The sequence below is a fragment of the Columba livia genome, chromosome 5 (genome assembly GCF_036013475.1).
Source record: "Columba livia isolate bColLiv1 breed racing homer chromosome 5, bColLiv1.pat.W.v2, whole genome shotgun sequence".
In the NCBI taxonomy this organism is placed as follows: Eukaryota; Metazoa; Chordata; class Aves; order Columbiformes; family Columbidae; genus Columba; species Columba livia.
The window spans coordinates 5,005,238-5,017,194 of record NC_088606.1 but is presented as its reverse complement, the minus strand read 5'-3'; the positions used below and the strand labels follow the sequence as shown (position 1 = coordinate 5,017,194).

General features: G+C 46.2%; 1 protein-coding gene across 8 annotated transcripts in view; it reads right to left on the bottom strand.

Moving 5' to 3' along the window:
* Positions 1-642: 642 nt before the first annotated feature.
* Positions 643-11,957, bottom strand: part of FERMT2 (FERM domain containing kindlin 2) — a 57,249-nt gene continuing 45,934 nt past the window's right edge. For 4 of the 8 annotated variants that reach the window (XM_065063175.1, XM_065063177.1, XM_005510281.3 and 1 more), the window contains 7 exons: positions 9,666-9,790; positions 7,411-7,517; positions 6,686-6,907; positions 4,329-4,349; positions 3,781-3,905; positions 3,460-3,601; positions 643-1,971 (listed from right to left, as the gene is read on the bottom strand). In XM_065063175.1, coding sequence (XP_064919247.1) covers positions 1,798-1,971; positions 3,460-3,601; positions 3,781-3,905; positions 4,329-4,349; positions 6,686-6,907; positions 7,411-7,517; positions 9,666-9,790 — 916 coding nt within the window. In that variant the 3' untranslated portion in view covers positions 643-1,797. The remainder of the gene's footprint in view (positions 1,972-3,459; positions 3,602-3,780; positions 3,906-4,328; positions 4,350-6,685; positions 6,908-7,410; positions 7,518-9,665; positions 9,791-11,957) is intronic. The other 4 variants (XM_065063180.1, XM_065063179.1, XM_065063176.1 and 1 more) reach the window with 1 other exon arrangement.

The following is an 11,957-nucleotide window of genomic DNA, read 5'->3' as shown; positions in this document are numbered from 1 at the left end:
GCATGGCCAGCCCCTCTCTCGGGGCATTTTTGGGCACGGAACAGGTGGACGAATCCCTTGCCGGTGCCTCTGCTCAGGCAGCATCCCCGTTCCCCTGCAGCATCTCCACCACTTCAAGGGCTGAGATACAACATTTTAAGCCCAACTTGTAAATAGATCAATTTTCCTTCTCGTTGACATAACTGAGCACAGTTTTGAGCACAGTTTTACACCCGGGCTGGTGCGGTGGCACGGGGTGGCTGCACCATCTGGGATCTATTAGATTGGTGCAAAAGTAATTGCAGTTTCGCACCGTGAATTTTAAATCACTATAGCTAGGCTCAAACACATCTTTATTAATCAAAATAGGAACCATTACAGTTAACACATTTTTGCCAACAAGAAACAAGTTTGTTTATTCCTGTAGCATAAAAATCCGTGCTTCGGGATTCAATGAACTCTTGGAAAGCATTTTCTGCATCCTGCTGGTTGTGGAAGCGTTTTCCCTGCAAAAAGCTGTCGAGATGCTTGAAGAAATGGTAATCGGTTGGCGAGAAGTCAGGTGAATATGGCAAAAATCACAATTACCTTTGCACCAACCTAATACTTACAGGCCTCCCATAGCACAGTTGAACCACAAAAACCAGGAGCGGCAGCTGAATATTAAATAAAAGATTTGACTTTTATTTAAAATAAAATGCATTTGTACATAGTCTTGAAACCACAGACTACAGGAATGCAACACTGGTTATTCCTCGGCATTAGGTGGGGCAGAAGATCCCTCCTCGTTAGCGTTAACGAGGCGCTGTCTTAACGAACGGGGAGGTCCTGGCCCCGGGTATCAGTTATTGAGGGTGCTGTGGCGCAGCTCTGAAATCCCATTTAACTTGGATAAAAATTCACTGGACTGAAATTATTACTTTTTGGGGGTGTTTTTTGTTTCTTGGTTACTCCCCTTACCCCTTACAGGCACACTACAGTTAATGCTGATACACCAGATCTATGCAATATTCTAGCTGGCTTGTGAGACTAGTTAAAAAAACTGTACAATTTTATAAAATTTGTGTTTTTTACATTAGTTACACAAAACCTATACTTCATAGACCTTTACTTCATATCGTAATGAAAAAGTTTGCATATCATAGGCAGAACAGTGACTATGCTGGTGAATACTAAAAGTGTCATAATACAATACGGTGTAAAAATAAAATAAAATTAAAAAAAAAAAAGACAATATAAATGATTATCAAAAGGCAAGTTAACAAATAAAACAAAGCTATAACAGACTAACAGAGGATCATCTTCGAGGCCACACGCAATTGTTTTCAAAGAAGTCATGTTAGGCACCTGTAGCAGTCCCGGTGCGTGTAGTGTGAAAGGAGGACGCGGGTAGGACGACTTCAAAACAGGTCAAATGTACAGAATAAAAAACACACGAAATAAAAAGCAAGAAAACACTCATGCATTAAACATGATAAATAGACTTCATATAGGTTAAGCCCTGGATGGCTTTACAAGAAGATGGCTTAGAGTTCTCGTAGAAAATTGGCTATTTTTAGTCAGTCAAATCTCATCCTGATCTGCCCATCAGATTTGGTATCTAAAGGCCGGCGGCCCAGTTATAGCAAATTAACAGAAGTGCTCATTAGTGCACACAGATTAACTGGTCTGGTAATGCAAAAATTTTCATGATAAAAAAAAAAAAAAAAGATACATTTCAAGCTTACTTTATTAAGCAGCATATTTCAAAGAACAGCTTTTTAAAGTTAAATATTAATATGGCCATGGGGTTTCCTCTCAGTGGACAGTAAGTGGGCCTCACACCCAACCACTGGTCAGTTTGTAGAACATCTCTTCATCTAAACTCTCGTTCTGATCTTTCGCTCGCGTCGACAAGAAGATGTAGCCGCCGATGAACTCGTGAACCACTTTGCAATCCACCTCTGTGCAAATGAAGGACACCCGGACATCATCTGCAAACTCCACCGTCACCTGGAGGGCGAAACCACAGGGGTTAACCTCGCCGGTGCTTCCCAAAGGGGTTCCTGTCTACCTTTTGTTTTTCTTTTCTGATAAACCAGGTGCCTTTTCCACGGCCTAAGCAAAAAATCAGTGATCATGTGGACTCAATGGTCCTTATGGATCGTAGAAACATTTTGGTTGGAAGAGACCCTCAAGATCATCGAGTCCAACTGTTAACCGACCCCTGGCACTACCCCATGTCCCTGGGAACCTCATCTCTGTTCAACCCCTCCAGGGCTGGTGACTCCAGCACTGCCCTGGGCAGCCTGTTCCAATGCCCCACAGCCCTTTGGGGAAGGAATTGTTCCTAAGATCCAACCTCAACCTTCCCAGGAGCACCCTGAGGTCTTCCAACTTGAAATATTCTGTCATTCTATGACGTAATTATTATTGTTCAAATGTTCAGACACAGATTTTTTTTAAAAATTATTATTTTAAATTAATGTTCTATTTTATCTATATTTATCTATCTTTTAAAATTATCATTACACCTTTTGTTCTGCTGTGGCTTGGAGATAATTCTGTACCTCGCGGCAACATTGTCTTTGCTTCAAGAGAAACAGAGACAGGGCACAGAACTATCAAGGGCTGAATTTCTTCCCAGTTTTCCCTGCAAGTGTATTCTGGCTTTATAAGTTGAAGTCTGGCCATAGAAATGCTTTATGGGGGCTGGAGGGGGCTCGTTTTGGCGTGACTGAATAGACTGTCCATTTATTGATGCCTGGTGTTTTTTTGTCCCCCCATCAGTGACAGCTCTGTGGGAGGGAGGGGGGCTCTCAGCAGCACATCTGAGCTGAATAAATGGGATATTGGGGCTTGCAACTGGGTCGAAACAAAGACTGAGGCAGAAGGCAAGCGGAGTATTTTCCGCAGGAGAACAGCCCTGATGTATCCCTGGTAATTTTCATCGACTGTTGTGCTGAAAAGAACCACAAAAAGTTTGTGCATCCAAACGGAACGGTTGGGTAAAAGCCCAAATCGGAGCCTAGAGAAGGGGCTTCTGTTGCTTTGAAAGTTGCACGAAACGTTGCATGAAAGTCTGAGCTGTACTGCAAATAAAACCAATTTTAATACAGATAAGGCCCAGTACATTTATATTACTGGTTAGTATCAAGCCTGAGCATCAGTTCTGAAGTTGGATTTTATTTGGCTGAGAAAATCGTTAATGCATTAAGTGTGTAAATGGCTGCATTAAAGAAAGATTCAGGGTTTTTTTCTTCTTTTTATAGGGGTCATACTCAACGCCCCCAGCAGTTAGGATGAGCTCTGCTAGACCTCCAAGGAGGGTGGAAAAGCGAGGAGGAAAAACTACATTACATTAATTACGCTAACGGGACACACTTTAGAAAACAGCGATGTGAAAACCTGACTTCGATTTAACTTAGAAAAACCCCAGAGCATCGCCCATCTCGCATAACACGAGCGGGGGAGCGGCCGAGGTGTCCAACCCCCTCTCACCATTTTAATCTCCCAGTTCACGTTCCACTGCTTCATGTTGCTGAAGCGCCAGGTTTTGACGGCGTCGCCCGTGCTGGCGTCCATGCGGATCAGCCGGTTGTAGGCGATGCCGATCAGCTCCTCCTTTTTGCCTCCCTGGAACCTGCAACACCGGGATTTATAAATACACAGCTACGCGCCTTAAATCAGTTATCAGAGTTAACTTATAAAATCGGTTTTACAAGCTGATGCGATTAATGCTTTTAATTTCAGGTCTGGCGCAACTTCCGCAGCTGCATATTTAACATACTCTGCATATTTATTCCCGCCCAGCGGACCCACCTTGCGATGAAATGCGTGATGCCGAATTCCGGCAGCGACTGCCAGGCTTGAATAAATCGCATCTTCGCCTCGATGAGGCTCATCTGGGCCACGTTCTGATGGGCTTCCAGGATGCGCGCCGTGATCTGCGGGTGGCGAGACACACCGGCTTTAGACGACGGGGGGTTCGTTAGCGGCGTCGCGACCGTCACGCGAACGGGTTAACGACTCGGACGATCGATAATTTCTACCCCGAGCTGCTTTTGCTTCGCATCCCCAGACGTATAAAAAGCAAATATAGATCTGAGCTGTCTGGGGGCGAAGAGCCGCTCGGGTTCATTTAGTTTAAGACGCGGGATGTGAGCAAACAGCCGGATAAATTTCTGGTGTAGGGTTTCTAGTTCCGCAGCATAAATCATTGGGGACCAGTATAAAAACCAAACAGGGCCCAAGTTTCTCAGGGTGGGGGTGGGTTTTGTTAGTTTTTTTCATTATTGCACTCCAAACCAAAGGGGTTCTAGACTATTTTATCTTAAATTTATCTTAGTTTTATTGTTGCTCTCACTTACCAAGTCTCTTACATAGCCTGGCTGTAGATGGCAAGGCGAAAAAATAAAAAAAAAGAAAAGGAGGCAGAAAGAAAAAAAGGCAATCAGAAATATGGCAATAAAGCAAAGAAAAAGTGTAAATTAACTGCAAACCAAAGTTCAAGCAAAACAAAACCACATGCACAATTTCTTAGGCAGAAAAGCAGCTGAAGTGAACATAAGGAAGCAGAGATTTGCCCCTCGTGCTGGCCCTGGTATCGTGCAGAGATGGTTTTGGTCCTGCTGGTGGGTGAAGGGGAGGGTGACGCTGCCGTCTCAGAGGAGAATTCATGTCCCCGCACTCCTCTGCACTAATTCAAGCCCCCTTACTGGCAGAGGAAGCTCAATAGGAAGCTCAGTAGCTCCTTTTATTTGAGACACACAGAGAGACGACGGGGATGCTGCTCGGGGTAACAAGGAGCTGGAGGAGAACATCAGCCGGGCTTCCTGAGGACGCATCTGTCCCTGCCAGGGCTGGATGTGGCTCTGACACCGAACCCCGGCCAGGCACTGGAGAGCTGTGAATATGCTTATTTTGGGGTGTTTTTTTAAACTGCATTTAAGATTTGTTGCTCACCAACCCAACGCTGCTGCAAGGGGTGGTGGAGACAAACAGCTGGGATCCAGCGCCTCTGTAACACCCTGTTGTGATAGCACAAGGGGTGATGGTTTTAAACTAAAGGAGGGAGATTCAGGCTGGACATGAGGAAGAAATTGTTGCCTCTGAGGGTGGTGAGAGCCTGGCCCAGGTTGGCCAGAGAGGTGGTGGATGAACCATCCCTGGAGACATCCCAGGCCAGGCTGGACGGGGCTCTGAGCAACCTGAGCTGGTGAAGATGTCCCTGCTCATGGCAGGGGTGGCACTGGGTGAGCTTCGAATGTCCCTTCCATCCCAAGCCGTCCTGTGATTCTATGATTCTATACATCCTCCGGTCAGGCCCACTGCCAGTTCCCATTTCAGCACCATTTGTGGGCTGCGTGACCTCCTCCTCCTCCCCCAGTGCTGGGGCGCAGAGGGACCCTCTCGGCCGAATTCCTCGCATTCCCGCAGTCTCCATCCCTCTGTCCCTTCCAGCTGTGCCAGCACCACCAGCAAACATCCTCCACTGCAGCAAGCTCTGCCTCTGGCCATAAAGGAAAACACTAAATCTTCTCTTTAGCCGATGTCTATAGGGGACTTGATGTCTATAGGAGACCCGATGTTTGCATCCAGCCTGGCAAGAGCTTGTGCCTGCCCCCACGGATCTATGGAGGTTATTTTTATAATAAAGATACCTGCACGGTAAGCAAGTTCTGCAAGCTACTATTTTTCCAGGTGCCTCCATTTTACTGAGTTCAAGCCTAGAAGGTATTATATATGTTAAAATGTTATATTTATGTAGCGTCTCCTCCATCCAAGTGGACATAAAGGCTCATTCAGAAGAATAATAAGGGCTATATAAAATATAACTCCGCTGCCAGGAAATCATCGTGCTGTGCCAATAAAAAGTTCTATTTTTCCTGCTTCTCTGACTTGCAGCCTTCTTCTGGGTCTTGAGAAATTGTATATAGCCACAACCAGCCTGGAGCACACAGGCTGGAAGCTACAGCTGAAAGGCCAAGCAGCAATGTCTTACTTATTTTTGCCGCTGTACTGGCATATAATGTCTTTCAGAAAAACCATGCATTTATTTCCAGCGCAGAACAGTTCAGCCCTGTCATGCACGGATCGAATGTAGCGTGGAGTTCAAGCGCAAGTCACAGCAACTCAAAAATGAAGCAACGTTTCAAGGACTGGCATTTGGAAGTAGTGGAAAAAAGCAAAGAGAGAAATATGCAAACGGCATTACAGCCAAGTCGGGATAAAGCACTGCAAGCAACTGCAACTCCGCTGATCCTGAGGATTTTCTGCACGGGCTCTGTGCAAGGGAAGGGGTTTTAATCCCAGCACCAGGGATTAATTTTGCCTCATCTGAGTGGGGAGAGATGGGGGCAGCTGCCCCCTGCTTTGCTGCACCGTCGCTTGGCAAAAACCATTCCCAAAACGTATTTAAAACAAATGGAAATAAATTTAAAATGTATTTAAAGCAAACGGCAACAAAGCAAAGAAAAAGCGCCGAGGCTGTGTACTTGCACCGTCGTATAATATACAACATAATTAAGGTCGTGGGTGCCATCCCCAGGTGCTGGATCGAAACCACATATTTCAGTCGGTGTTTCGTTTTAGTAACCGCGTGCATCCGATTAAGTGACAACATCCAAACCACGGGGTGTTAAATACCGGTGACTGCCAAAACAGGTGCGTGGCCAACCCGGTCACACCAGCACCAATGTCACCGAGAGAGCGGGTGAGCACGTACCTGCTTGTTCTTATACTTTTTCAGGTAGCGAGGAGAAACCAGACACTCGGGATTGATGTCGGTGTTGATCTGTTCCGGGATGAGCTGCGGGTCGGGGTTCAAATGCTGCATTTTCAGGAAGGAGAGGATGTTCTGCACTTCCATGCCGTAGGAGCTGTCGGCCATCGTCTTGCCCTTGGAGGCCAGGCGGCAGGCGGCCATCCAGCTGGCGTACTGCGTCTCCTGCCCCCCAAAAGAGAGACCCAGGCCCGTCAGAATGGTGGCGGTGCCACCTTTCCCCCAACAAATAAGCCTTCAGGGAAATACTATTTTCCTTCCAGCCGGAGTAGACTTAAGAACACACAAAGATGGGCAGAAACCCAGCCAATGTGTAGCCTATAACCATGGGACAAAGCCGTGGAAGAGCAGGAGCTGATTTTCATAGAAGCACTGAATCATTTGGGTTGGAAGAGACCCTGAAGATCATCGAGTCCAACCATTAACTGGCACTACCCCATGTCCCTGAGAACCTCATCTCCACGTCTGTTCAACCCCTCCAGGGATGGTGACTCCAGCACTGCCCTGGGTAGCCTGTTCAATGCCTCACAGCCCTTTATTTTCTACTCAAAATTCACACATATGCTCTGAGACCAGGCACATTTTTTTAATTAACACCAGGTACACGGTACATCCAAGTGTAAGTGAAGGGTAAGTGAAGAGATGGCTGGTCCAAGCAATCAACTTACGTTATCGCAGCGAAGCCAGATTTCGTTCATTCCCTCTGCCACTGGAATCAGAAGTTTGATGTTAAACTTCTGACCAGAGATGTTCACGTCAGGGGTAACTTCACATCCTGCAAAGAAGGAGCTGTTTTTTAACAGGGGTGTGAAGAAATATGCTTTAAAAATGGAAAAAAGGAGGAAGAAAAAAGGAGAAAGAAAAAAATAAAGGAAGAGGGAAGGGAAGGGAAGGGAAGGGAAGGGAAGGGAAGGGAAGGGAAGGGAAGGGAAGGGAAGGGAAGGGAAGGGAAGGGAAGGGAAGGGAAGGGAAGGGAAGGGAAGGGAAGGGAAGGGAAGGGAAGGGAAGGGAAGGGAAGGGAAGGGAAGGGAAGGGAAGGGAAGGGAAGGGAAGGGAAGGGAAGGGAAGGGAAGGGAAGGGAAGGGAAGGGAAGCAAAGAAAAGAAAAGAAAAGAAAAGAAAGGAAAAGAAAAGAAAAGAAAAGAAAAGAAAAGAAAAGAAAAGAAAAGAAAAGAAAAGAAAAGAAAAGAAAAGAAAAGAAAAGAAAAGAAAAGAAAAGAAAAGAAAAGAAAAGAAAAAAGAAAAGAAAAGAAAAGAAAAGAAAAGAAAAGAAAAGAAAAGAAAAGAAAAGAAAAGAAAAGAAAAGAAAAGAAAAGAAAAGAAAAGAAAAGAAAAGAAAAGAAAAGAAAAGAAAAGAAAAGAAAAGAGAAAAGAAAAGAAAGGCAAAGCACTCCAACTAAAGAGTGTCCAACAGCATCTCAGTGCTGAAAGTTCTTGCACCTCATGTCCACACTACATAGCAGGGAAAAAACCCATGTCAGGCGTTTCTTTTTCCATGTGACAGGAAAACCGGCGGAAAAAGCAAGACCTGATCTGAAAGCAAAGCTAATGGACTCATCTCATAGACCCTGCCTGGCCTCGCAAATGGACCCAGTGGTTGGCAAACACTCCATGGCCCTGAAATTTTCATGGAAGTGTAGGAAAAGGTGTCTGGATGGGCACTGACCCTGAAATCTCTCTATAATACATTATTTTGGGCTGCTATAGTCAGTGCTGAAGTGTGAACATCCCGCTCTCAGTGTCTGGAGAGATCACAGCATCCCAGAATGTCAGGGGTTGGAAGGGACCTGGAAAGCTCATCCAGTGCAATCCCCCCATGGAGCAGGAACACCCAGATGAGGTTACACAGGAAGGTGTCCAGGCGGGTTGGAATGTCTGCACAGAAGGAGACTCCACAACCTCCCTGGGCAGCCTGGGCCAGGCTCTGCCACCCTCACCGGGAACAAGTTTCTTCTCATATTTAAGTGGAACCTCTTGTGTTCCAGTTTGTACCCATTACCCCAGATCTACAAGCAGTTGTACAAACACCGGGGGTGATGAACCGAAGCAGCCAAGTCAGCCCGGGTGCCGCTTCAACACCGCCTCCAAGATTCTTTAAAAGTGCCATCACAGCAGATATGTCAAAAGCTCCCGAAAAGGTCCTGCGGGCCGGGCCTCGCTCCGACCGCAGCCTGAGGTCACTTGGCATCACATCTGCTCCTGTCTCCACGGGGGAAAAAAATGAGCTATTTGCATTTTGGTGGCTGCCGGAGCAGGAATGTTTAACTCGACAAAAGAGAAGTCAGCAACCAGAGGAATTTAAAATCTCATGTGCAATGCTGGCAGGGAGAGCTTGAGCAGGGCTGCTCACAACCAGCACCAGGGAGAGGAGGAAACAATAATTATTAAAGGCAGTGGAGAAAGAGAATGGTCTGTTCGCTCCAGCTCAAACTTATTCTCTATTCAGTTCTTTTGGACAGATACAGAAACAAGGAGAACGGCAAGTTGTCTGCCCATGGTTTTGGGGAACTGGCGAGGATTCTCCTTGGGGTCACACATATCACTTACTGTCTAAAAGTCCAAGTATATGCCATGACATCAAACCCTGTCACCCTCAGTCCTTTAAACACACAGGGTGTTTAAAAGAGAGGGAATCAATTTGAAATCACTATATCTCTGCAACCACGAATGAAACTCTTACAGTCCATACAGCAGGTGCAGGGAACATGAAGCATTTATATAAAGATTACTAAAACTTGATCACTCATTAAACTATTTGTAAATTTTTGTGTAATTGTAACACGTTGGGTTCATCTTTTTGAGACAACTTGTCTTTACCCAACCCCAGGATGGCATGCCAAGAAGATAAATCAATGGGAAAACAAGATACAAGAGGCACAGGTTATTACTGAATTAAAATGTGACAGTGCTTATGCTTCTCTCACCTCTCAGGTTCATCTGGTGTGCAGGGGTCCCATTGGATTCCTCTTTGCTTTTGTAGCAGGAGATGGAGGTATCTTTGAAGGTGCACCAATAGGGCTTGTAGCCTTTCAATGTCAGCTTCTTGGGCCTGCCGGACACGTTAAGAGATGTGACATTTGGTTTAAGTTCCTAAACCAAGCTGCTGCACAGGGAAGCTCCTTTCACCCTTGAAAATGTGGTGTTAGAAGCCTGGGATATGCCCACCCTGGGATAATCCCTGCCTGGGAGCTGAGCCACTGCTCGCCAGCCCTTCGCTGCCATGTTGGGTCAAGAAATTGAGCTATAATTGAAAGTTTGGACTCTTCAGTCACAGGGAGCTCCCACTAATTGGGGGAGAGGAGGACAGAGCAGATAACTGTATTATAAAAATGGACATATCCATAAACGGCTGGAAAATATTCCTCTCCACCTGCTCCTTTAAACTGGAACGTCTTTGCTCGAGCTCTGAAAAGATGCAGTACTCCTAAGACTTGTCAGTCAAGCACATGTATGAGTACACTTGTTGTTTTCTTTTTAAATACTCCACATCAGAAAAGGTTCAGTTCCTTCCCATGGAAAACCTGGATCTTGCCCAACTGCAGAAGCAGCGATGGCCCCGCAAACCCACAGCAACGCAAAGCATCATCCTGAGCCTGATCATCCCACCATGAGCCCAAGATCTCCAAAAAGCTGCAAGACTCTGCTTTTTCTTAACCCCTTCTCATTTTTAAACCTTATCCAAAGGCTGTATCTGCAGCCTCGCACTGCAATGCATTTCTGACATCTCCATCCCAGAAACAGAATCACAGAATGGTTTGGGTTGAAGGGACCTTCCCAGCTCATCCAGTGCCACCCCTGCCATGAGCAGGGACATCTTCACCAGCTCAGGTTGCTCAGAGCCCCGTCCAGCCTGGCCTGGGATGTCTCCAGGGATGGTTCGTCCACCACCTCTCTGGCCAACCTGGGCCAGGCTCTCACCACCCTCAAATAGCTGCTCAACCCTCATCTATGCAGACTCACATTGCAGCTCCTCCCTGGTGAAGTGCGACAAGAGGCACACGTAGAGCTGGACCAGCTCCTAACATCACGTCATTTACGCTGGGATTCTGCCAGTCAAATACCTCCTGGCCCTCATTTTTAGGAGGCAAAAGGCAATTCTGTGCTTCCTCACGGCAACAGGACAGTCTCACATCCCAGCCTTAGTGCTCAGGGCTGCACCAGGTGAGGAACCAGCAGCTTGTTGCTACTCCATCTCCTGCCCTACCAACCGACACTCCAGTTTGCAAGCGATTAGCTCCCCAATACATGCCTAATTTTATTCAGAAAACAAGCACATGAAAAGAAAGAGCAAGTTTTTTGTCTGTTCACCCAGATGCAGTGCACAGGCTGCAGCGCTGAAACTTTGCCCAAGTTAAGACAGGCTGCAAGCCCAGATGGATGCAGACAAAATATTCATTCGCTTTCAGAGAGGGAGAAAGAGCTTCTCAGAGCAGAAGTGGCAGCTTCTGGCTCCGGAATGAAATAATTAATAAAATCACGGCTTGTTCCAGACCCATTTCGCTGCCTACAGCTTTTCTCCTCTATTGTATAGCTGTGCTGGGACATCTCACCATTATTTCCAGTTTCCAGAACTTTCACCATAACCCTTGCCGCAGCAGGCAATAAATTGCAAAAGACGGCCATGGCTGCCAAAATGTTACTTAAAGTCCAGACACCGCTGTTCCCGGTTTCCACGTAACACCGGCCAAGCCAAAGCAAAATTAAAAACCCAAAACAACTAAATCCTGAACGAGCTGGAAGAGGAGCCCGGTCAGCATAACCTGCTCCTTTTGGCAAGGACAAGGCAGAGACACCGCGATCCTGGCGGTTTATAATTCATCAAGCCTCTTGCAAAGCAGGAGAAGTATATGAGCAAGGTTTCTAGGTTTCGCTCCTAATTTTAGGATGGCTTGATTATCCAATGGGTATGAATTGTGTTACTGAAATAACCTGGCATGTGCTGCTGGCTATGGGATGCAGCAAATTCTCCCGGGGTGGTGACAGTGGGAAACACACTGTGTTTTATATTTAAGTACCAATCGACTTCAGTATCAAATATTTTGAATAGTGTGAAATACTTAAGTGACTGTGCTACGGGGTTATGCAGTAAAATCACAGAATCGCAGAATGTCAGGGGTTGGAAGGAACCTGGAAAGCTCATCCAGTGCAATCCCCCCATGGAGCAGGAACACCCAGATGAGGTTACACAGGAAGGTGTCCAGGCGGGTTGGAATGTC